The 24746-nt window shown below is 55.0% G+C and overlaps 1 protein-coding gene across 1 annotated transcript in view; it reads left to right on the forward strand.

The window, feature by feature from the left end:
• Window positions 1-317: 317 nt before the first annotated feature.
• LOC144726219 (CDK5 and ABL1 enzyme substrate 2-like) overlaps window positions 318-24746 on the forward strand; it is a 34153-nt gene continuing 9724 nt past the window's right edge. The window contains exons 1-5 of the mRNA XM_078604742.1: window positions 318-909; window positions 9974-10057; window positions 16009-16101; window positions 21323-21400; window positions 22243-22351. Coding sequence (XP_078460868.1) covers window positions 338-909; window positions 9974-10057; window positions 16009-16101; window positions 21323-21400; window positions 22243-22351 — 936 coding nt within the window. The 5' untranslated portion in view covers window positions 318-337. The remainder of the gene's footprint in view (window positions 910-9973; window positions 10058-16008; window positions 16102-21322; window positions 21401-22242; window positions 22352-24746) is intronic.

The raw sequence follows: 24746 nt of genomic DNA on the forward strand, positions 1-24746 counted from the left end.
CCCCTTATGTGAACTAGACAAACTAACGTCCTTCCCATCCCGCACTTATGCGCACTAAATCGAGCACCCCACCATCGCTTAAGCGCACTGAGAAATCTAACACCCCCAACCCATCCGTGGCTTATGTGACCTGGGGAATGTGGAGCTACCCCGCGCGCCGCGCCTATGTGAACTGGGGAATGCGGAGCCACCCCGCGCGCCGCGCCTATCTGAACTGGGGAATGCGGAGCAACCCCTCGCGCCGCGCCTATGTGAACTGGGGAATGCGGAGCCACCCCGCGCGCCGCGCCTATGTGAACTGGGGAATGTGAGTGGGAGCGCCACCTGCTCTGGGGGGATGGCGCGGCGCGCCGCGATGGCTGCGGCGGCGCTCGGCGGCGCCCCGGGGGGGAGACGCGGCGCGGGCGACACGGCCAGGAGGCCTCTGCGAGTCGCCGACCGGCGTCGCCAGGCGGCCATCGCCTTCCTCACCAACATCTCCCTCGACGGGAAACCCGCGGCGGTCGCTGCGGCTGCCGCCGGGACCGCGGCGGTCGGCGGCGGCGGCGCGGAGGGCGGCGGAGGCGGCGGTTGTGGTGGAGGGGCCGACCGGGAGGCGGCCGCGGGCCCCCCGTGCACGGGGCCCGAGGCCGCGCCGGCGGCGGCCGCGGGCCCCGCCGGTTGCGAGGCCTCTGTCCCGGCCAACAGCAGCGTGGCGAGCGGCCTCGGGGCCGAGCCGGGCGCTCTGCTCGCGGCGACGCCGCTGCGCTCGCGGCCCAGCTCGGCGGGAGCGGCACCCGCTGGGGGCCCCGGGGGGGCCGCCTCGGGGCCACAGGGAGGAGGAGGAGGAGCGGGAGGAGGCCGAGCGGCCCTGGGGCCCACGCTGAGCGTGGAGGCGCCGGGCGCGGTGAGCGACGTGCAGAGGCAGAGGTGGGGGTGTGCACAGGTGTACACACACAGGTGTACACACACACACAGGTGTACACACACACACACACAGGTACACACACACACACACAGGTGTGTACATACACACAGGTGTACACACACACAGGTGTATACACACACACATACAGGTGTACACTCGGTGTATAAATGTGCACACACACAGGTGTACACACACAGGTGTACACACAGGTGTACACACAGGTGTACACACACACACAGGTGTACACACACACACAGGTGTACACACACACACAGGTGTACACACACACACAGGTGCCCACAGGTCAACTTTGGAGCGGTGGCACAGTGGTTAGCGTGCTGTGCCATGAACCCGGTGACCCGAGTTTGGTTCCTGCACACGACGATTATTTGAACCGACCCTGGGCCTCCTCAAGGTCGACTCAACCTCAAATGAGTACCCGCTGTTGTGTGTAAACATCGTCACTGGGGAGACAAAGGCGGCCGGGCGTGGTGCTGGCCACCCACCCCCTCGTGTGCCGTTCCGGCCTTCACAGCTGCTCGCTAACAGCACTTACCCCAACAGTCTGTCAAGGCTACACACGTGGAGGATGTGCACACGTGATGTACAGATGAGCACACAATTGCACAACCGGACAGGTGTGTGCACGTACAGGTGTGTGCACGTACAGGTGTGTGCACGTACAGGTGTGTGCACGTACAGGTGTGTGCACGTACAGGTGTGTGCACGTACAGGTGTGTGCACGTACAGGTGTGTGTACGCCATTGTGCGTCGTCGTCATCATCATCGTGGCCCACATTTTTAGAACTACAGATTTCACGTTTTGCCTCTGGGGCTGCCTTGGGTAGCTTCCTATCAGCGGGCCAACAGCTTGCTGGGCCTACAGCTTGCTGGGCGAAAGAACGCTGCCTGTGAGATGAAGATGCATCGTTTGCGCGGAGTAACTCAGTCCATCATCCCTGCGCGTGAGGGGTGTGGTCGATACAGTTATGACCACATACTGTGGGGAAGACTCGCCCCCCCCCGCCATGTGAATCAGGAATACCCACCACTGGTTCAGCGCTGTTAACGGGAGATGGCTCAGAGTTTTAGTTTCGGTGATGAAATTGTAGATTTGCAACTGAAAGGATGAACACTTCCCCCTCTAGCCTGCAAGGTCCCAGTGTGCTGGACAACCATCGCGCCACGCCAGCCTCCCCCGTGCGGTGTCAAATATGATACTGTTTTCACTCAATCGCGTGCCTGCGGTGTATGGATGGGGACACACAAAGTCCGTGATAATTGCAAACGCCGCCGTGTGTGGAATACAGCCTCACGTGCGCCTAATAATAATATGGGCGCCTCGGTGGCTGGGAGATGTGAACTCCCTCGCCTGGTATACAGGAGGTCGTGGGTTCGATCCCGGCGCCTGCTGTATATTTGGAGTTTGCGTGTCTCTCTCTCTCTCCCCGTGGTCGCGTGGGTTTTTCTCCCGGTTTTTCCCTCCCCCAGATTTAGAATCAACGTCACGCGTTTTGGAGCATTTGGCCGCTGCTCTAGATTTCCACGCTGACGACGACGACGAAGATGATAAGCCCACTTTGGTGAGCAATCAACGGCGATAGCCAGCGCCGCTTCTGAAAAAAGAGCTTTGTACAGTAGCTCAGTGGGGCCTTGCCTGGTAAAATATAAAAGAGTAGTATTACAGTAGTAATAGTTAATAACGTGTCAAATTGTAAACGGGCACGCCCGCGTTCCGTGATTTATTCATGCGGGCGTTGACGCGCGCGACGTGGCATTTGAGAGGCGTGTTATTGAACAACATCTAATCGAGGGATCGCCTCCAAGGTCCCAGAAGCTCGAGCCAGCGCCGGTGACACATCCTGGCTTCGAATCCCGGGGGGGGGGGGGGGTTTGAGCCGCCCAGCCGAGATGTCAACGGAGTCCTTGGGGGTGCGGCAAGTCGATGGTCTCAGGCCGGTTGACCGGTGACCGCGTGTAAAGAATCCGTCGCGCTCTTAACTCGATTTGTTGTTTAATCGGGCGAGAACTTGGGGGGGGGGGGGGTTGGATCAGGATAGGTGGGAGTGCCGCTTGAAAGAGAGCGAACAAACGGAGCATTGCACCGGCGGTGGTTGTGAGCCAGCGAGCGAGAGCCGATGGCAACTCCAGCGCCACCTCCCCCTTGGCCACGTTCTCCTTTTGCGGTTACGCCTGGCCGGGTGCCGGAGTGGTGCTGGAGGTGGGGGGGGGCCCTGTTTGCACGCAATGTTGACCCCCCCACCTCCCTGCCCCCCACGCTGCTGTGTGCTAAGCGCATTTGGAAGGCGTTCGCACCCCACTGGCTAAGCCGCGGTGGCGGCGGTGGCGGCGTGAATGGAGGCCGCTGTGTTTTAGAGCCAAGTGCGGTTGCCATGGCTTAGCAAAACACGGGGGGCAGCCTTCACGTGAGTGGCCTGGCGCGGGAGGGAGGGGAGGAGGAGAGGGACGGGGTGATGCGGGCGGCAGTGGCCAGGGAGCCGTGCGCCTGTTGGTGCCCGTCGCGGTTGTGTGGTGCCGGTGGCACGGCCATTGAGAAGGACGCGCGTGCGCGTGTGTGTGTATGTATGCATGTGTGTTGAACTTCTTTCGCACAGCACGTAGCCAGCCGTGCTCGCCGGAGGTGACCCCCCAAAGCCAGAGGGGGGGGGGGGGACACAGACAGGGCGGAGGTGGGGGGGGCACGTGCAGGGCAGAGAGCAAGGACGGTTAAAGGTTCGAGATGAAAAGGGGAGGATAAGGAAGGTCAGAGTGAGAGAGACGGTGAGCGGTAGGACGGGCGGGACAGGAGGTGGAAAGGGGAAACGGTGGTGGGGAGAGAGACAGGAAAACCCAGAAGGGGAAGAGAGGGGGGGTGGGAAGATAGAGCAGCCGGGAGAGTGTGGAGACGGAGGAGAAACAAAGCTGAGGGGGTCTGCACAACCAGAGATGATAGAGCAGAGAGAGCTGAGAAGATAGGAGGGGAGGAGATTGACATTAAGCGGACGAAGTGAGAGCCTGTAGTGTTAGAGGAGAGCAGGGAGATGTAAGAGAGAGAGAGAGAGCGAGAGGGTGCTGTGGAAGAGGCTGGGAGGGTAGGAGGGAGACGCGGTGTGTTTGCGTGAACAGCACGCACGTATGTATGTTGAACTTCGCTCGCACCGTACGTAGCCAACCGTGCTAATCGGAGGTGGGGCAGGGAAAGCACAACAACACTAAACACGAAATGCAGTTGGAAGGAATGTTTTCTTGTTCGATCTAGACGATTATTTAAAAGTGCGTAGCTCCAACGGCTTCCTAATATCGGAAGGAGGAGCGTTCCAGACGGCTGCAGAAGCAGCGCATCTGAAAGAGCACGATGCGCAGTGACCACGAGCTTTGGGAGCTGAAATTGCAATTGGACCGTGATTTATTAGGAGACCACTTGGAGTTACCATTTTTAAATCATCCTTTAGAGAGTGACAAACTCATTTTTTTAGAACTGCTTTGAGTGTTTAGTTTGTTGTTCTTTCCCCCGTACCTCCGATTAGCACGGTTGGCTATGTACGGTGCGAAAGAAGTTCAATATGCATACACACTCACCCCCACACCCTCGATTAGCACGGTTGGCTACGTACTGTGCGAAAGAAGTTCAACGTACACACACACGTACGTACGTTACGAACAACACAACTGTGGTTGTAATTGACCCCTCCGTGATCTGATTTGAGCTCCAGCACGGCAAAGAAAGCAGCCCCTGTAGGCCCCCAGACGAAGGCTCGCTCGCGTACACATTGCCACGGCGTGCAGACTGCCACGGCGTGCAGACTGCCACGACGGCGGCGGTGATGGCGACGGCCGCGCACGTGGGCCCTGTAATCTGGCATCGTGGAGGCAAGCGGTGAGGGACGGTAGGCGGATCACACACACACAGATGTTGTTGTGAAAGTCCCCTTCCCGTGAGCGCCGCGGTGCCGTGTAACCCCCCACCCCACCAGCTCGCTAGGAGAAGGCAGTACAGGAAAAAAAATGCGGGCCCAATTTGGTTCGGTCTGTGTCAGGGGATTGAGCGTTTCCCCCTCGCACGCGTGGGCGCTCCCAGTTTCCTCCCACGTGTACAAACGCTCGGCGTTAATCGGGCGACGGCACTTTCAATGCGTAGAGGGGCGCAAGTGCTTGGGAAAGTTGTCAGCGCCGGTCGTCCCCGTCTCTGAGGAGTGAGCCACTGCCGTGCGTGTTGTTATCATCATGCTGAGTTTTCACGTTGGCCGTCTGTCGAGGCGATGCTCCGTGGCAGCGAGCGACCTTCGCCAAGGTCGCTCGCATCCTTCCTCGGCCCTTGAACCACTGCCCCCTCCCCAGAGTGGCTCATTGGTAACCCAACCAGGGTAGCAAGTGCTTACGTTGTTTTTTCCACAATAGAGGAGTCATGGGGTAGACCGCGTCCATGAAACCCGCCACCGCCACCCGACGCAGCCAATTAGCACGGGTTTGTCACGTAAACAAAACGTGTCAGTTAGTTACTAGTTCCACACGAACCAGTTGTGTGTTGGAGAGTAAACCCACTACAACATTGACAATCCCAGCAGCGTGATGTTTCGCCGGTAACAACAACATCAACCAGCATCATCGGGCGGACAGCCACAGAGTTGTGGAGAAATCCTCCTCCTGCTGCTTCGGTCTTACATATGAAGTATTGGAAATGACGGCAGGAAACTCCTTGACGGGTAACACACTTCTTTTATTAAATCTTCGCTTATCTCGATACAACGTGTAATCTCTATTCTTCCGCGTACGGTCACCAGACACCGGTACAACTCGTAACCTCTATTCTTCTTATAACACCCCGTACTGAACTCGTGTAGACTCCAGGCCTCTGGCTACACACGTCTCACTCGTCTCGTGTAGACTCGCCTCGTGTAGACCCTATGCCTCTGGCTACACACACATCACTCGTCTCGTGTAGACTCTTCTCGTGTAGACCCTATGCCTCTGGCTACACACACATCACTCGTCTCGTGTAGACTCTTCTCGTGTAGACTCTATGCCTCTGGCTACACACACATCACTCGTCTCGTGTAGACTCTTCTCGTGTAGACTCTATGCCTCTGGCTACACACACATCACTCGTCTCGTGTAGACTCTTCTCGTGTAGACTCGTCTCGTGTAGACCTTACGCCTCTGGCTACACCCATATCACTCGTCTCGTGTAGACTCTAGGCCCCGGCTACACACTCTGCATGCTGACACTGCATGCTCACCCTACACTCCCCCTCTGGGTTACACAGAGTCCCGGTCCTCGCAGGACAGCGGGACTAGGTACCGCAGGGCCCTATCTCTTCCTCCCGTCTTCCGTCTTCGCTGGTTACACTCACCCCGTGCGCCTGTGCGCATCCCCTTATATAGTCGTTCCTCCCGGGAGACGGAGCGGATGCGGACCTCGATGCGAGCATCGCTTGTTAGTGAACCAATCACAACGCGCTATCTCTACGATCCTCTTTCCCCAACGCGTGTTTCCACTCACCAACCAATCACGCCACGCTGCCACTCGATCACTCCCACACCAGCACGTCACCGGCACCCAGCCAATCAACACCACACAACCCACGATCCCGCGCTGACCCCTGATCCCTCACCGTCAGCGCGCGTCACCACACACACATCCAATCACAACGCGCTGGCACCTGATCGCTACCCCAGCGCGTATCACCACTACACATAGACACGGGCTGGGGTAATCGGAGAGAGGGTGGTGGCGGCACATTTTTATTTGCGCAAATCTAACCCAAAAAACTTATGGGTAATGTTGCTCTACAACTACAACGTGTTCAACAATTTTTTTTCCTTTGTTTCCTGAAGCATTTCATTTACTGATCACAAACATGCCTGGGCCGCAGGGGGTCACGGTGGTAGCTGCTGTCGGGAGCGGTTGCCGCCACGATGTTATTTTCAGTGGGGGGGGGGGGGACAGAAGGACAAATGTGCCGAGGAACGTGTCTCAAACGTAGAATCTGAATATTTATTTATTTATAGTTGAGAAGGAATCCGATGAGCTGTGAAGCTCTTTTCCGTAGATGTCCAGCTAGGGCACGGGGTCAGCACGTTACAGCAACAAACGGCACACAAACACGATAGTCGTGCAAAGTACAAGAAAGGTAAACAAATCGCCCAAAGACATAGAGATACAACACTGAACCATCCCCATCCTACCAGGCAAAGCCCACTGAGGCATTAACTTATTCTTTCAGAAGCGACCTGGCCATCACAAATTTTCGCTCAACAAAGTGGCCCATCATTTGGACATTTATAGCAGCAAAATAATCAGAATAATCTCAAAGCATGTTTTTAAATGTGGAGGGAAAAACCAGAGGACCCAAAGAAAGAAAAAAAATCCACGCGACCACGGAGAGAGAGAGACACACAAACTCCAAATATACAGCAGGTGTCAGGGTCGGGATGAAATCCCCGACCTCCTGTATACCAGGCGAGGTAGTTAATATCTCCTAGCCACCGTGATGATGATGAGAAAGAGACATGCAAACTCAGAATATACAGTAGGTGTCAGGGTCAGGATGAAATCCCAGACCTGTATACCAGGCGAGATAGTTAACATCTCCTAGCCACCGTGATAGCTATTGCCCATCAAGCGGACGGGTTGTGCACGCGAGGCCTTCCTCCCCACGCTGAACACTGCCCACGGTGTCCAGCGTGGATTAAGCTGTCATCGCATGGCTCGCAGACTTCAACTTGGACGTGCGATTTGCACATTACTCGCCGTACGCTCCAGAGAGAGAGAGACTGCCCATGGTGGACACCCGCAGCGTCTGCCACCTAAGGTGCTACCCAATCAGGGACCTCTTGGATCATGCGCTGGGTGGTGAGGAAGATTGGGGGGGTTGAGGTAAGGGGGGGTGGGGGGCGACGGTGATGGTCGTTGTGGTGAGGCCGGGGCGCTGCCCGGCACACAAGGGCCCTCCGGGGTGGCCGTGTTGCGAGACGCGTTGGCCGCTGCGCGTTCGGACTCGTGCGGCGAGCCGTGACGCTTGCGCCCGGCGTGGAGGAATGCGGGGGAGCGCGCGCCGCTGGGCCCGTGGTGACAGACGTTAGGGGACGGTGGGGGGGCGTAGGGAACTTGCACAGCATGTGCTCGCGGCCGCCCCCGCCGTCGCAGCCACACACAGCGATGGAACCTTGTCGCCTTACAAGGGGCGGCAGCGGCGGTGGTCCCGGTGGAGGCGGTGTTGATATTGGCCTGCGAAAACCTACCTTGGTAATCAGTTACCTGAAATATACGTAAATAAGCTATTAAATCCGAGACAATTATGTATCTCTCGCATCGCTTTATCTCTCATCACTTTATCTCTCATCGATTTCTCTCTCATCACTTTATCTCTTATCACTTTATCTCTCATCACTTTATCTCTCATCACTTTCTCTCTAATCGCTTTCTCTCTCATCACTTTATCTCTCATCACTTTATCTCTCATCACTTTTTCTCTCATCACTTTATCTCTCTGTCTGTCTCGATGTAGTAAGGAGTTCCAGATGAGATTCATGGATATCCAGAATCGCCGATAGCCAAGTGCGTGAATAACGATGGAATGCCGCACTCCCCAAACAGAAAAATCACCAACCTCACGCAGTCAGGGATGTTAACTCCCTCGCCTGCTATGGAGCAGGTTATGGGTTCGATCCCAACCCTGACACCTGCTGCTGTATATTTGCAGTTTGTGTCTTTCTCCGTGGTCGCATGGACTTTTCTCCGGGTCCTCCGGTTTTTCCTTCCACATATAGAACCAATGTTACGCGTTTAGAGTATTTGATCTGCTATAAATGTACACATGACGATAAGCCACTTTGTTGAGCTATCATTTTTGATGACCTGGTCGCTTCTCAAAAAGAGCTGTAGAGCTCAGTGGGCCTTACCTGGTAAAATAAAAATTGTTACGACTGTAATTAGTTAATGTGATGGATTTTTTTTCTTAAAATCATGTCTGGTTCTGCGCTTAATTTGCCTTTATCCCAGCTCTTGAGAATTAAAATATCGGTTTGATTGTCATGCGACGGAGCATCACCCTCGTACGGCCAGGCGGGTGGGAAGTTGCTGCCCGTGCTGCATGTGGACTCAGAGGTCACTCGAAGAAGGAGAACAAGAGGAGGGATCTTGGAGGTAGCTCTGTGATATCCGCTTCCGCAGGGACGGAGCGGGAGGGATGAGGCTGTTATCTCACGCAGGGTCGCACACCGCTCTGCCAGAGTCTCCGAGTGGAATCTTCGTCCCGTGACGGACGCTGTTGGCGCGGTCTGGAGATGAAATTGGGGGGTGGGGGGGGAACATTTACAAGTGGACGTCAAAACGCGACGCGACCTGCGAACCGCTCTTTTGTTTCTGCACGGCACCTCGTGGGGGCGGAGTGTCAATCGCCAGGATCTCCGGTCCTCAATAAATCTGGGGGCAGACTCTACCCGTGGGTGCGCACGCACGGGGAGTCTGCCCCCAGTGCCGGCCGGCGTGGTGAAGTATGGTCAACTAATGCCCCCCCGCCCCAACGACCGGTACGGTCACGAGGTTGGGTGGGGGCGGGGGGGGGAAGGGGTGGGTGGCCGTGGCGGTCGCCGCTAGGCCGGGGATGCTGCTGGGCACGCGAGAGCCTCCTTGGGCCGTGCGGGGAGAGACGCGTTAGGGGCGGCTTGACAGAAGGGCCGTAGAGCTACGTGTGCGGTGCCGCCCTTCCGAAGGGTTCCTTTTGAAGACGTTGACGTCTTTCGTGGAACTTTACAAAGTGTGCCGAGGACGACACTGTGACTTATTTGTGCATCTGTTTAAACCCATTTTTTAAAATACAAATTGCGTAAAACCTTCCCGCGACCGAGTGAACGTGTTTAATTCTCGCAGCGCGAGAGCTCGATCCTGGTATCCCGTTCAAAGAATCGGATGATGATCGTGATGATAATGATGAGAATCTCTTTGGCTGCTACTGGCCAGCGAGTTGCGCCGACTGACCTGTGTGTGCGTGCGTGAAATGTGACCCGGAGTTTGTGGCCTTGTTTGCGCTCTCTCTAAAGGCCCATTGCTGTCTGTCGTGTCAGTCTGTTGTTCAGACGGCGATTAGCCTCCCAGCGCTCGTCCGTAGACACCCTGGAGGAGACCGAGGCGCTCACCTCGCTGCGGAGGTACGGTATGTCGTACCGTACGTACGTACCGGTGTGTGTGTGTACAGTGTGGGACCCTCCCCAATGCTGCCTGGATCTCTCTCCTCTGCCTCCTCCGCGCTTCTGTCTCTGGCGGCCGCGAGTTTCTTGCCTCCTCGGCAGGTTCCCTGTCCTCTCTCTTCTGACCGCCTTCCACTCGGTTCTATCGCAGCTGCCCTCTCCGCCTTTCTCTCTCTCGCGTTCCCCGCACGCGTTGCGAGTAGATGATGGCTGCAGTGCAGGTGCATCGTCGCGGCGCTTGCGGGAGGCCGCGAGCCCTTTGCCCGCCTCGTGACACGACCCCAAATCGTCTCGTCCAGCCCTGGCGTCTTCGCCGCCGCAACAAGGCCCCCCCTTCCCCCAACGCCCCCCACTCCGCCCCTCCACCGCGGCCTAGTGGAGCTTGCCGCTGTGAGTGAAACGACCCGCGAGTGACCAAGGAGCAGCGGCCGCGGCAGTTTTTTGGCTGAGCCATCGAATAAAAGACGGCGGCTGCCGTCGTGCGCCGCTTTTCGTGGTGCGCTTCTGCGGTTGTCCGGAGCGCTCTCTTCCTTCCGATGTTCGGTGCAAATCGAAGTTCAACGTACATACGTTAGAAAGCCACTGGGAGCTGTGCGGTTTTAAACACGTCTAGATTGACAAACTAATTTCTTTAGTTTGGTTTCTCGTCCTTCCCCCCCCCCCTCCGCACCTCCGATTAGCACGGTTGGCTACGTGTGGTGCTAAAAAAGAAGTTCACCGTATGCACGTGAGCGCGCGCGCTCGCTTGCTCCCACGCTCACCAGGTTGCCGGAGGGGAGCATTTTCGACCCGACAAGCAGCGCCCGCATTTCTGATCACTTTCCTGTCCTCGGAGATGTTATCTACCTCGCCTGTTGTACAAGATGTCGTGGGTTTGTTCCTGACGCCAGCCGTAGTATATTTGGAGTTTGCACATCTCTATCTCCCCGTGGTCGCGTGGATTTTTCTCCGGGTCCTCTGGTTTTTCCCTCCACGTTTCGAATCGACATCGCGCGTGTTTACAGTATTTGGCTGCTGCTGTAAATTTCCACACGATGAGAAGCCCCCACTTGGCTGGGCTGTAATACGCCATAGCCAGGGTCACTTCTGACAAAGGGCTACGTAGCTTCAGTGGTGGGGCCTTACGCCTGGTCAAGTCAAAAATAATTTAGTTTCCTCTGCCTCCTCGTCCGTGTACGGCGTCTCCCTGGAAGTGGAGCCCCACGGAACGGGGGGGATGGGCGGGGCGCCATGGGGCCTCATGTGAGGATTATCTGGAGAGGGGATCGCGACGAGGCCGTCGCGGTTTTACCACGTCGTAGCCCGAACGGCTCCCCCAGCACTGCGTTTGAGCACGGTTGGCTACGTATGGTGCAAAAGAAGTTCAACGTACGTACATACCGTGCATCTTCAGTTTGCACGAGTCGTCGCTTACTCGTGTGAGAACGCAACTAAAGTTGTGGAGGGGAAGAGGGCACCTGGATATTTGACACCAACCCCCTCACATCCGACTTTTCACCTTCCCCCTGTCACCTCTGATTGGCACGGTTGGCTCCGTCCGGTAGAAAATAAGTTGAACGTACCATAAATACGTGGAGCCAGGCGCCGTGATAAAATCTCCGCCGCACGCCACGATGAAGCCCAGCGGCTGCTCGTTGGCGATGCGATCGGGGGGGGGGGGGTGGGGGGGGGTTTGTGAGAAACTCATTATAAACTAATTATAAACCATAAACTAATTTTTTATTTTACGAGGTAAGGCCCCACTGAGCTGTCTAGCGCCTTTTCAGAAGCGACCGGGCCAGCACAAATTACAGCTCATTGAAGTGGGCTCATCATCATCACGTGGAAACGTGGAAATGTATAGCAGCCAAATACTCGCTTAAGTGCACGTTAATTATGAATGTGGAGGGAAAAACCGGAGGACCCGGAGAAAAATCCACACGACCACAGGGAGAACATGCAAACTCCAAACAATGCAGCAGGCGTCGAGGTCGTGATCGAACCCACGAACCTCCTGCACACCAGGCGAGGTAATCAACATCTCCTAGCCACCGTGGCGTCCGTGAGAAACGCCGGGCCGGTCCTCCGGCCGAGGGCGGGAATCGGTGCGTCCACCGGGCGTTCGACATCGCGAACAGGCAGTCCCCGCGCCGGCGTTGCTGCAGTTGCGTAGCATCGCGTGGTGGGGGTGGGTGGGTTGGTGGGTGGGGGGCAAGCGGGTCCCCCCACCTTGCTGTAGACCCTGCCTCCCACCTGAATTCCTCGTCAAAGGAGAAGTTGCCGCTCGCGTGAGCGTTGGTCTGTCGTGTCCACAGCCCTGCAGAGGCAGCGGCGGAAACTCCACTTGGCCGTTTGCGGGGGGGCGGCGTCCGTAGGGACAATCACCATTGGTTGCCCCCCCCCCCCAACCGGGAGTTGAACTCGAAACCTTTCCGACTGCGAGCCGCTGAGCCCGCGTGGGACGAGATCTACACCAGTGGATGGCAGACTCAGAAAACTTGATTTGTTACTGGAGGATTCCGATGACCTATGAGGCTGTTTATTTTCGCAGATGCCCAGTCGGGGCACGGGGTCAGAACGTTAGGACAACAAACACAATACACAAACACGATAGGGGTGCAAAGTTTAGGAAAGGTTAGAAAGTCACGTGAAACAATATTTATATATTTATACAATAAAACTGAATTATCTTGCCAGGTCAAGTCCACTGGCCATCATAAATGACATCACGTGGAAATTTACAGCAGTAGCCAAAATACTCGCTAAGCACGTGATGTTGTTTCTAAATGTGGAGGGGGAAAAAACGGAGGACCCGTAGAAAGAAAATCCACGCGACCACGGGGAGAGAGAGAGAGAGACACGCAAAGTCTACACATACAGCAGGCGTCAGGGTCGCGATCAAACCCACGACCTCCTGTATACCAGGCGAGGTAGTTGACATCTCGCCACTGCGACACCCACAGCAAGGCTGGCATGGTGGCCAGTAGATGGCAGTACAGCAAAAAGCTTCGCAATGTGATCCTCTCCTCGGGGAAAAACCCCACGCCTTGAAAAGAATCCGAATATTTATTTGCGCTGGAGGAATCCGATGAGCTATAAGGCTCTTTTTTCCACAGATGACCAGTCGTCTCGCAGATGTCCAGTGAACATGAAAAGGAACTGGCCCAAGCATGTGATGCATGAACCCTCAAGAAAGTGTGGATCTCCTACAACCCTCGTCTTCCTTGATCCATCGCCCTTTCTTCCAGCCTTGCCTCTGCCCTGCACACCGCTGGCATGGCGCACAGCTGATGCTGTCCATGTTGTGTCTCTCCTCTCGTTGCTTGTCTGTGCCCTCCCTCCCCTCTCCTGTCGAGCAAGGAGGTGTCTCGCTAACAGCACTCGCTCCCGACTATACGCGTGGTGGACGGGATCTTTGTCTTCTGCAGTTGTCCTTGTAGAGCGCACGCACACACACACACATGCACCCACGCACACACACACACATGCACGCACACACGCACGCATGCACGCATGCGCCACGCTTCAGCGGCGACGTTAATGTGAAGGTGAAGTCGATTCCATTGATGTGTGGAGCGGTGGCCCGATCTCTGACTGCCATGAGCCCGGCTACGCATTACCCGAGAGTTACGGGTTGGTTATCAGGTCCCCCGTGCTCGAGTGAGCCGCGCGTGCGGGGAACGTTGTGGCGGAGTGGCGGCGCGATGGTTAGCCACGCACTGCGCTACGAACCCGACGAGCCGAGTTCGATTCCCGCTCGCGGCCACCGACACCACCGGTGACGATTGTCTGACCGGTCCTGGGGCCTTCCTCTTGGTCGACTCGGCCTCAAATGAGTACCTGGTGCAGTGTGTAAACATCGCCGTTGGGGAGACAAAGGCGGCCGGGCGTGGTGCTGGCCACCAAACCCCCTCGGGTGCCGCGCGGTGCCTTCGTAGGTGCTTGCTAACAGCACTTGCCCCCAACAGCCTGTTCAGGCTACATGGGGGATCTTTGTCTGTGAGTGTGTGAAACATTAAACCCATCTTTCACAATACTGATGAAGCTGATAGCAGTATCAGTTGTGTGGGTAGCCACTGACCCTATGGTCAACAAAGATTTAAAAAAAAGATCCCCGTGCAGCCTGAACAGACTTTTGGGGCAAATGCTGTTAGCGAGCAGCACCTATAAAGGCCGGAGCGGCACACGAGGGGGTGGGTGGCCAACACCACGCCTGGCCGCCTTTGTCTCCCCAGTGGCGACATTTACACACTGCACCAGGTACTCATTTGAGACTGAGTCGACCGAGGGGAGGCCCAACACCGGCTCAGATATTCGTCACCGATGTTGGTCGGAATCTAACTCTGGTCGCAGGGTTTGTAGCGCAGCGCGCTGACCGCTGCACCGCCGCTCCCCACACACGCGCACACACACGTGCTGAGCTAAATCAAAGTGGCCGTTAAAAAAAATCCAGCCACCAGCATTTCAGAATCAGAATCTTCATCTGGACCGGAGGAATCCGACGAGCTTACTAAGCTCTTCTCCACGTCTGTACAGTCGCCGCGCATTGCTTAGTTTCCACGTGATAATTTTTGTAGGCCCCCACTGTCGATCCACGGCTGGACGAGTCCCATCCCCTACGCTGCGTCAACCACTGGGGGTTGTTCGACCGCAATTGGCGCCACGCTGGTCACTACGGCTTGGTGAGAAGGGGGTGGGGGGGTGGTGTCAATAGATTCGAGCCAGATTGCGGATGCCTTGGCGAGGCGCAATCACGGATTGGCTCCGGCTCTGCAGGCAGCCGGTGGGCGAACCGCCACCCGGCCACGTCCGCAGGGGCCTCGCGCTGGCGTGGCTCGGATGCCACGCCAGTGGTGAAGTCGAAGGTGATGCCCTCAAAAATGAATTTGTGGGAGTGTCACGATGACTAGGAGATGTTGACTACCTCACCCAGTATGCAGGAGGTCGTGGGTTTGATCACGACCCTGACGATGCCTGCCTGTATATTGGAGGCTGCAAGTTCTCTCTCCCCGTGTTCGCGTGGATTTTTCTCCGGGTCCTCCGGTATTTTGCCCTCCACATTTAGAATCAACGTCACGCGTTTCGAGTGTTTGGCTGCTCCTATAAATTTCCACGTGATGACGATAAGCCGCTCCGTTGGGCTATCATCACGTGTGGCCGAGGTGGCTTCTGAAAATCAAAATTAGTTTATATCATGGGACCTTTTTGTCAGTACCAAAGTATGAAAAATAAGAAAAGGTTTTACCCTTTTCTGGCAATAAAACAGGAGGTGTTAAGATGTTCAAACATTAAATAGCTGCTCACCCTGAGCTATAAATGCCCTGATAGCGCATTGCCTTTGTAGTGTTCACCTTGTGGCGTTCTCTGCTCTGACACTGGTGGTAGTGAGACTGGGCCATGAAGAAGGCTGCTGTCTCTGGTGTAGGCCAATAAGTTTCAAAGACAATGCCATCTGTTATCAGAGCCATGTTTGTTTTCATGTTCACCACAAGTACAGTGTGTGGTTAATGCAGACGTGATTCCTTGCAAAAGGTATAATCGTTTTGGCGTTTGAACATCTTGACACAACTGTTTTATTGCCAGAAAGGGTAAGAAAAAACGTATTGTTAGTTTTTCATTGCACAAATACAAAGATCCCCCATATAGCCTTAGCAGACTGTCAGGACAAGTTCTGCTAAATCCAGCTCCTATGAAGGCCTGCAAAAAAAATAGTTCAGATTGCTTGTTTGAATCGGGGGTGGGCGGCGGTGCGGTGGGCGGCGGTGCGGTTAGCGCGATCGTCTCCCCGCGGGGCTCCGCTCGACGGGCCAAGGGTTGCGTAGCGTCCCCCTCGTGTGTGTGTGTCCCCCCCCCACTAAGGCGCTCTCCGTCTCCACGGACGTCACCGGTGTCGTTATGGCCCCCCCTCCCTCCCCTCCCCCTCCTCCCCACAGGTGCCGTCGCACGTCTGGCTCCCCGCCCGGGCGCAGCGGGCGGACGCCTCACTTTGTAACGAATTTAAGGCAGCATGACACGAGCAACGGAAGGTGAAGCCTGCCGGGTGGGCCCCGGTAGCGGGCCGGGGGGAGGCGGCCGTGGCGGCCATGACGGCCGTGGCGGCCATGACGCCCCCCTCGTTTCCGCACTTGCTTCTCCTGTCGATCGCTTTCTCGCTCTCTCTCGCTCCGACCTCCAGCTAACGGCAATCTGAAGCTTCGCTTAACCCGCGCGGGGTCGGCCAGGTCTCGAAAGGAGGTGGCTGCGCAGAGCAGGAGGGGGGTGCAGTCCAGGGCCGCGCCGAGTCGCCGGCGCTGAGATGCCGAGCGTCCGTCGCGGGTCTCAGCTGCCCACGATGTAAAGCGGTCTCTGGGCCCGGTCACCAGCGACTCGCACAGAGACCTCACATAGAGGCCCGTAGACTCACATAGAGACCCGTAGACTCGCATAGAGACACATAGACTCACATAGAGACCCGTAAACTCCCATAGAGACCCGTAGACTCGCATAGAGACGCATAGACTCACATAGAGACCCGTAGACTCGCATAGAGACCCATAGAAGCACATAGAGACCCATAAACTACATAGAGACTCATAGTAGCAAATCCAGATCCATAGAACACAGAGACCCATAGAAGTACATAGAGATCCATAGATTCACATATAGACATCCAAAGACTTGCATAGAGACCCATAGATCCCCACATAGAGACCCTCGAAGACTCGCATCGACCGGTTGTGATGGAACTGGGTTTCCAAGTGTCAACGAGTTGACGGTTCTAAGCGCGTCTCCGTTGACGGCACAAAAACAATATTGCATTCGGTTTAGTTCGGCACTTAATTTGGCTGCGTTCCTCTTCTGAGATTGAACAGTTGTCGATTTGAGCGGTATCTCGACAAACATTGCCCTCGGCCTCAATTTCGGAGCTTTGCCCTCGGCGGCAGAGCGGGGGGGGTGGGAAAAGTGCCGCCCCACTAAATCCGCGTGCGAACCAGGGGTGGGTGGGGGGGGCCCGTTTGTGAAGAAGGGAAGCTCGGAGGTAGCTCTGCGGTGTCCGCTCCGCTGACTGTTCCCTGGCGTGGAGGGGTCTGCGCCGCCGCGTGCGTGGCACAAGCGGTGCGGGTTCATCGTCCCGTGACGATGCATCGCCGATGGCCCAACCGAGACGGACTGAGAGGGAAAAATGTTTATATGCAGGGTGCTTAAAAAAATGCTAACACTTATATGGGACTGTCGTTTTTAATGGAAAAAGAATGGACAAAACACTGTAATATGATAACAAATGTATGTTAATAGCTTAAACAAGTTCACCATCATTGTCAACACGCGCCTGGAATCTTCTCCAGGTGGTCTCCAGAGCACAGAAGCACATTTCTTGTGGTGTTGTTGCAAATTCTAAGAAGTGTTTTTGTAAGCACCCTGTATATACACAGTAGGTTCTCGATTATCCACGTGCAGTTCTCTTAATCCCAAATTAATAACCTAAAAACAGCTATGCATTGTTATTCTTGGAGATGTTTATTTATAAGTAACACGGTGCTTAAATCGAACAAATATGTTACTCCGGTTAATCCTAAATCCACGTGATCGCCTCTTCAGTACAGTAGTTGCAATATCTTTACAACGGTGGGGTGGAGTTTGATTGATGTTGATTGGCGTGGCTCTGCTATCATCCACTGAGTGGGCCAAGTCCTCTGTAGGGGAGCAGCAAAGTGTTCTCGCCGAGCAGGCGCATCGATCGGTCGACGTTCGTATTCGTTCTAAATTTATACCCCTATATTTGTGGTTTTTGGCATAGAGATCCGCGGAAAATGTTGAAATTGTTGGATTATCCGCGATTTTGAATTATCCACGGCCGTCCTACCTATCATTGGCGCCGATAATCAAGAGGTATTAATTAAAAATAAAGTAAAATTGGACGTCGGCACACCTTCCCCACTGCACGCAGCCAGCGCGGACTTTGTGGGAACGATGCTGCCGCCTCTCCCCTCTCCCTCCGCCCATCCCCCCGCCGTGAGCCGCGGCTCTGTCGCCACAACCCCGATCCTTGCGCCGAGGTTTGCAGCGGTCCGTCGCGAGAAAAGCCTCCGTCGTCCGCGAGCCGTCGCTTCCCTCAGACTGCTCAAATCCGCTGCCGAATCTCCCTGTCTGTCGCCACAACCCCGATCCTTGCGCTGAGGTTTGCCGCGGTCTGTCGCGAAGAAAACCTCCGCTAATCGCGAGCTGTCGCTGCTCTTGCTCAAATCCGCTGCCCAATCTCCCTGCCGTGAGCCGCGCTCTGCCGCCAAAACCTCGCTTGCCGCGGCGCCCTCGCAAGACGCGAGTGGCGCAACACGTTGGCAGTCGAAGGCCGTCGCGTCTGCTCTGCCGAGCGTGAGCCACTGCCTGGGGGCTCCACGGTGGCTTGGAGATGTTGACTACCTCGCCTGGTGTGCAGGAGGTCGTGGGTTCGATCCCGATCCTGACGCCCTGCTGTATGTTTGGAGTTTGCGTGTCTCTCCCTCTCTCTTTCCCCGTGGTCGCATGGATTTTTCCTCTGGGTCCCTCCGTTGAAGAGTATTTGGCTGCTATGAATTTCCACACAGGAAAAATACTTTTTTTATTGAGCTGTCATTTGTGGCCAGGTCGCTCTTCTGAAGAAGAGCGTCGTAACTCAGCGGGGACTTACCTGGTACAAAATAACGAAAAATAGTTTATAGTTTTAGTTGTGCCCAGAGAAGGAACCTTTTTTTATTAAATCACCACCTTGTTGTGACTTACGAATCGTAAAGCATGGGACGGTAGCGGAGTGAGAAATGGGTCAAAGGTCGAAGAGCGACACAAAAGACAAAGACCCCCCGTATAGCCTTAACAGACTGTTGGGGCAAGTGCTGCTAGGGAGCACCTATGAAGGCCGGCATGGCACATAACAGGGTGGGTGGCCAGCACCACGCCCGGCCGCCTTTGTCTCTCGAGTGGTGATGTTTGCACACCACACCAGGCACTCATTATAGGCTGAGTCGACCTAGGGGAGGCCTAGGACCAGTTCAGATAATCGTCACTGGTGTTGGCCGTGAGCGGGAATCAAACTCGGGTCACCGGGTTCGTTGCGCAACGTAGCACTAACCGCTTACACTACCGCTACATGCACGCACACACACTCGCACCCACCCGCACACGCACGCACTCGCACACACACACTCGCACCCACGCACTTGCACGCACCCACGCACGTACACACACACACACTCGCACCCACGCACGCACACGCATGCACGGGGTTCCGCTGACCGTTGAGGAAGAGCGTGTGAATATTCACGGAGTGGAAGCCAGGGGGGGACACCTAGAGACCAAATGGTAAACCCACTGTGGTCTGCGCTCCTTCAGCGGAGGAGGAGGAACAACGACACGAACTCTCTCTCTCACTGCTGAAGCCCTCTCTCTCTCTCGTCGTGGCAGCAGCAGCAGCAGCTGGACCTCCACATTGGCACCGACATCCTGAACAACCACCACCACCACCACCACGCATCGCTGCTGCTGCTGCAGCTGCCATCGTGCGAGGGCATTCAGGCACTGACCCTTGTGCATAGCGTGCTGCAAACGAGGGGGGGGGCAGGGGGGATGGACACGTTTCCCATAACGTCTCCCTGTTGTGTAAACCTTAAACCTCCTCGGCGTTATTGACGAACCCTCTGGGCTTTTCGTTGGCCGCGCCTGTGCCCCGCTGCCAACGTGGCGGCAGCATCGCCGGCCTCGCCGTCGCGATCGCGCCGCACGTACGGGGGAAGCAGAATCAGAGAATCTTTGTCCTGGAGGAATCCCATGAGCCTGTGAAGCTCACTTATTTCAGAGATGTTCCAGTCGGAGCAGCAGCAGCAGAGAAGAGAGGGATTCACTTGTGCCCCCCCCTCCCACCGCCCCCACCCCCCAGCCAACGTCGATCCGGCACAGCGATGAATCGTCGTTGAGTGACCGGCGAGCCGCCTTCCTGGCCGCGCCCGCGGGTGAAGGTCCCCACCTCGCGCTGGGAGCACTGCACCCGCTTTTCTCATCTCTCCTCCCGACGTGCAAATTAGGCCCCAAGCACACTGCACGTGCCTGATGATTGGCAGTCCGCGGGAATGTCTCTTGGACTGTGGTCGAGCGGCACCACCGATCTGCTCGCACGGCCCTGCGCGTTGCCGTGGGGCCTCTGCGCTCGTTGCTCACTCCCTCGCAGCTGAGCTCCACCTCCTCGATCATCACCACCACCATCAGCATCATCATCACCACCATTATCACCACCATTATCACCACCATCATCATGACACGCCTCGACCACCACCGTCGCAAGCCTTTGCCACTCGCATCATCTTACCACTATCATCATCATCACCACCGCCACCACCGCCATCATCACCACCACGCCTCGACCATCACCGTCGCACGCCTCCCACCACCACCACAATGGCAAGCCTCCATCAACACCACCGCCGCCGCTGCTGGCAAGGGGGGGGTCTGTTATGAGGGGGGTGTGGGTCTACGAGACCTGCAGCAGTTCGTTGGCAGCTACTGCTCCCGCTGTTGCATTGAGGCACTGGCTTAGGAGACGGACTTTGCGGGGGGGGGGGGGGTGCTTGGACAGGGGACTTGTGTGTGTGTGTGTGCGTGCCTTCATAGGTGCTCGCTAACAGCACTTGCCCCTACAGTCTGTTAAGACTATATGGGGGGTCTTTGTTGTGTGTGTGTGTGTGTGCGCGTGTTAGGAACCCGATGACCCGAGTTCGATTCCCGCTCACGGCCAAGACCAGTGACGATTAGCTAAAGCGGTCCTGGGCCTTCCCTAGGTCGAGTCAGTCTCAAATGAGTACCTGGTGCGGTGTGTAAACATCGCAACTGGGAAAACAAAGGCGGCCGGGCGTAGTGCTGGCTACGCACTCCCTCCTGTGCCACAGTGCCGACCTTCATCGGTGCTACTTGCGAACGGCACTTGGCCCAACAGTTTGTTTGAGTCTACAACGAGGGATCTTCGTCTTGTGTGTGTGTGTGTGCGCGCGTGTGTGTGCGCGCATGTGTGTGTGCGTGAGTGTGTGTGCTGCGTGTGTGCGTGCATTTAACCCGATCCTGGTCCGATGACGTGTGCGTAGGTCATCGGTTTTTCTTCCGATTCCATTCTGATGACGTGTGTGTGTGTGTTTAGAGTTCATAGTCATACCCTCGTCTGTCTCGCCACCGTGTCCCTCTCCCCCCCCCCCCGCCCACCTCTCTCTCTCCGGCCCGTCCTGGACGACTCCCCCCGTGGCCCCGCAGGATAGTGCTGATCAGCGCCAAGCGATCGTTCTGCACCGTCTTCTCGGTGCTGCCATACCGCGAGGGCACGCACCTGGGGTGAGCCGCCACGCCGCCACGCCGCCACGCCGCCACGCCGCCACACCGCCACGCCGCCACGCCACCACACCGCCACACCGCCACGCCGCCACGCTCGCCGCTCCAGCCAGGAGCCGGGAGCAGGGAGCCCACAACAGCACCGCGTGCTCACACTCGCTCTGTACCTGTGTGACCCCCCCCCCGCCATCACATTGTGGTCTCTAAACCCACAGCACTTGCACCTGCAAACCCATAACACCATGGTCTATAAACCCCTGACACCGGGGTGTCTAAACCCACGACACCAGGGAGTCCAAACCCATAACACCGTAGTCTATAAATCCATAATTCCTGGGTGTGACATCTCACAGCACCTGGGTCTGTGACCCTGATACCGAGGCCTCTTAACTCGTAATCTCTGGGTACGTGTCACCTGGTTCCAGGGATCAATTTCAGCGGGTCCGACTGATTCGGCGAGCCATGAAGTATTTACACACCCGGCACACCGCAAACGGTAGACCATTCAACGCCTGTGCCGACCTGTCACTGCAGTCGACCAGCAACCGGGAATTTATATTGTATCACCTAAGCGCAAGATTCTGTATCAGTGTAGCGAGCTGTCAGACTGCTCCGTGCCATTTGTATATTGTATGTTGAACTTTTTTCGCACCGTACGTAGCCAACCGTTGCTAATCAGAGGTGCGGGGGTGGAAGAACAACAAACTAAACACGAAAAGCAGTTTCAAAGAAATGTGTCTTCAACCCGGGCTTCATAGGCGCCGCTCACTAAAAACACTTGACCCAGCAGTCTGCTTATTCTATACGGTGGGGGGGGACATTTGTCTTGGTGTGTGTGGACGCAGCGAAGTGCGGGCCGAACCCGGGAGGCAGAGGCATGCATCCGGTGGTGTCCCCACCTCCACGGAGATGGTGATGGGCCTGGAGGGCGTGGAGCTGGGAGCCGATGGCAAGGTATCGATGCTTGTACAGACAAAGATGCCCCGTTTAGCCTTAATGGACTTTTGGGGCAGGTGCTGTTAGCGAGTACCTACAACTAAACTACTATAAACTATTTATGTTTTGCCAGGTAAGGCCCCACTGAGCAATGTAGCTGTTTTTCAGAATCGATCTGGCCACATATGAGAGCTCAACGAAGTGGCTCATAGATAATTGTTTTTTTACCCTTTTATCTGGCAACAAAACTGACACCTTTTTTTTAAAAGGAGTCATGTTTGCATAGACCACAATACCTGCAGTCATAATGCAAACAAAAAACATAACTGGTAATGTATGCACTGTCCTTGAAGTTGATTGGTCCACACCCGAGACAGCTTTCCTTAGAGCCTAGTCTCACATGGTGTTGGACCAGATGACGCCAAAAGGCGCACAACTCATTTTGTTACTGGCAAATGAGGTTCCAATGGTGTAAATGCTTACCCCGAGCTCTCATACTCTGACGGTGCATTGTGCATTGTCTTTGAGTTGTGCGCCTTTTGGCGTCATCTGGTCCAACACCATGTGAGACTAGGCTCTAAGGAAAGCTGTCTCGGGTGTGGACCAATCAACTTCAAGGACAGTGCATACATTTCGATTTAAAGCTTTCGTGACTGCAGGGATTCATCTTCTTGGTTCTTTCGGTAAAGTCACGTAGAAGGGAAGTAATAAAATAATAAAAATAAAACATAATAAAACAATTCTCACGACGTTTCGGCCACAACGCAAGCAGCCATCCTCAGGCGAAGAATGAAACACCCCAAGCTTGGAGCGTATATTTAAGCTGGGTTAGAGGGGGGGGAGGTGGGAAGAAGAGCGCCTAAACAAAATAATTTGCATATCAAGAGGAATTCAGCATATGGAAAATGCGTAGGAGGTGGGCGGGGGGGGTTCCAAATCAATACTATGCCCGTGCATTATGCAGGATTAGCAGCATCAAAGGGGGGGGGGGAAGGGGGGGAGCATTAACAAAGGAAAGGAATGTTAATAGTATGTAGCTGTAGTTACTAAACAACCACGTAAAAAACTACAGTATAAACTGCATGACAAACTAAAGTATAAACTACATAGCATCATCAGTAAACTTACTATACTCTACAATAAGCTGAGTTACTAACAGTAAGTAATACATGAAAAATTCTACGTTGTAAAAAATTATATAATATGCTTCCATCTAAACTTTATTCTCTTACATCACACGCGTCTATACCGTACTATATACTTCCATAGGCAAAACCAACATTAAATTACATACTGTATTGCTATAAACCACCCTATACCTTATACATTTTTAATATAACACTATGTATTATTCTACCCACCCTAATGTGTATCAAAATGGTTTATTACGTCCTTCCAGTGATTGCTAAGCCAGAATCCATCTTCTCGGTTAAAATTGTCTCTGTGTTTGTAAATGTGGATCGCCTCATGTACGAATCTCTCATGATAGCCAGATGGCTTGCAGAGAACCTCTGTCTTGGAGAAGTCAATGTCATGTGAGCCCACTGAGTTGTAACAGTGATCTGCCACGGCTGAGGTGTTTGTCCTACAGTGTTTCAGGTCAGCTTTATGTTCACGGATGCGGTCTGAGACATGTCGTTTGGTTTCCCCAATGTAACTGCTACCACAGAGGCAACTTAGTTTGTAGACACCAGGGTACTGTATGTCTGGAACCACATCTTTTACAGACGGTACCAGATCACGGATTTTATGTACTGTGTTGAATCGGACCTGGATCTTGTGTTTAATCAGGATTTTGGAGATCTTTTTTGTGACCCCAGCAATGTAGGGTAAGGTGATGGTCTTGAAAGGCTCCTCAACAGGATCCTTCTTGGTGGTTGGAGTGATGGCTTTGCGGATTGTGTAGTCGGAGTAACCATTAGCCTTAAGAGCTTGGCGTACGTGTTTGAGTTCACTGGAAATGTGTTCATGGTCGGAGATGCATTGGGCTCTATGATATAGAGTCTTGATGAGGGAATTCTTCTGGGATGGATGGTGGTGGGAATCCGGTTTTAGATAAGCATCCGTGTGGGTGGCTTTCCTGTAGACAGAGTGGCTCATTGAACCATCAGGTCTCCTTTTGATTAGGACATCCAAAAAGGGTAGCTTGCCATCATTTTCGACTTCCATGGTGAATCTGATGGCTGGGTGTATGGAATTGATATGGTCGAGAAATTGGTCTAGAGCAGGCCGGCCATGTGGCCAGATGACAAAAGTGTCGTCTACGTACCTCTTCCATAAGGTCGGGCGTAGAGTGGCAGTCTGGATGGCGTCCGTCTCAAATTTCTCCATGAAGATGTTGGCTACAACCGGAGATAAGGGGGAGCCCATTGGGGTGCCCTCAATTTGCTTGTAGAAGGTTCCATTCCAGGTG

This window comes from Lampetra planeri, chromosome 23 (genome assembly GCF_965212315.1).
Source record: "Lampetra planeri chromosome 23, kcLamPlan1.2.h2, whole genome shotgun sequence".
Lineage (NCBI taxonomy): Eukaryota > Metazoa > Chordata > Hyperoartia > Petromyzontiformes > Petromyzontidae > Lampetra > Lampetra planeri.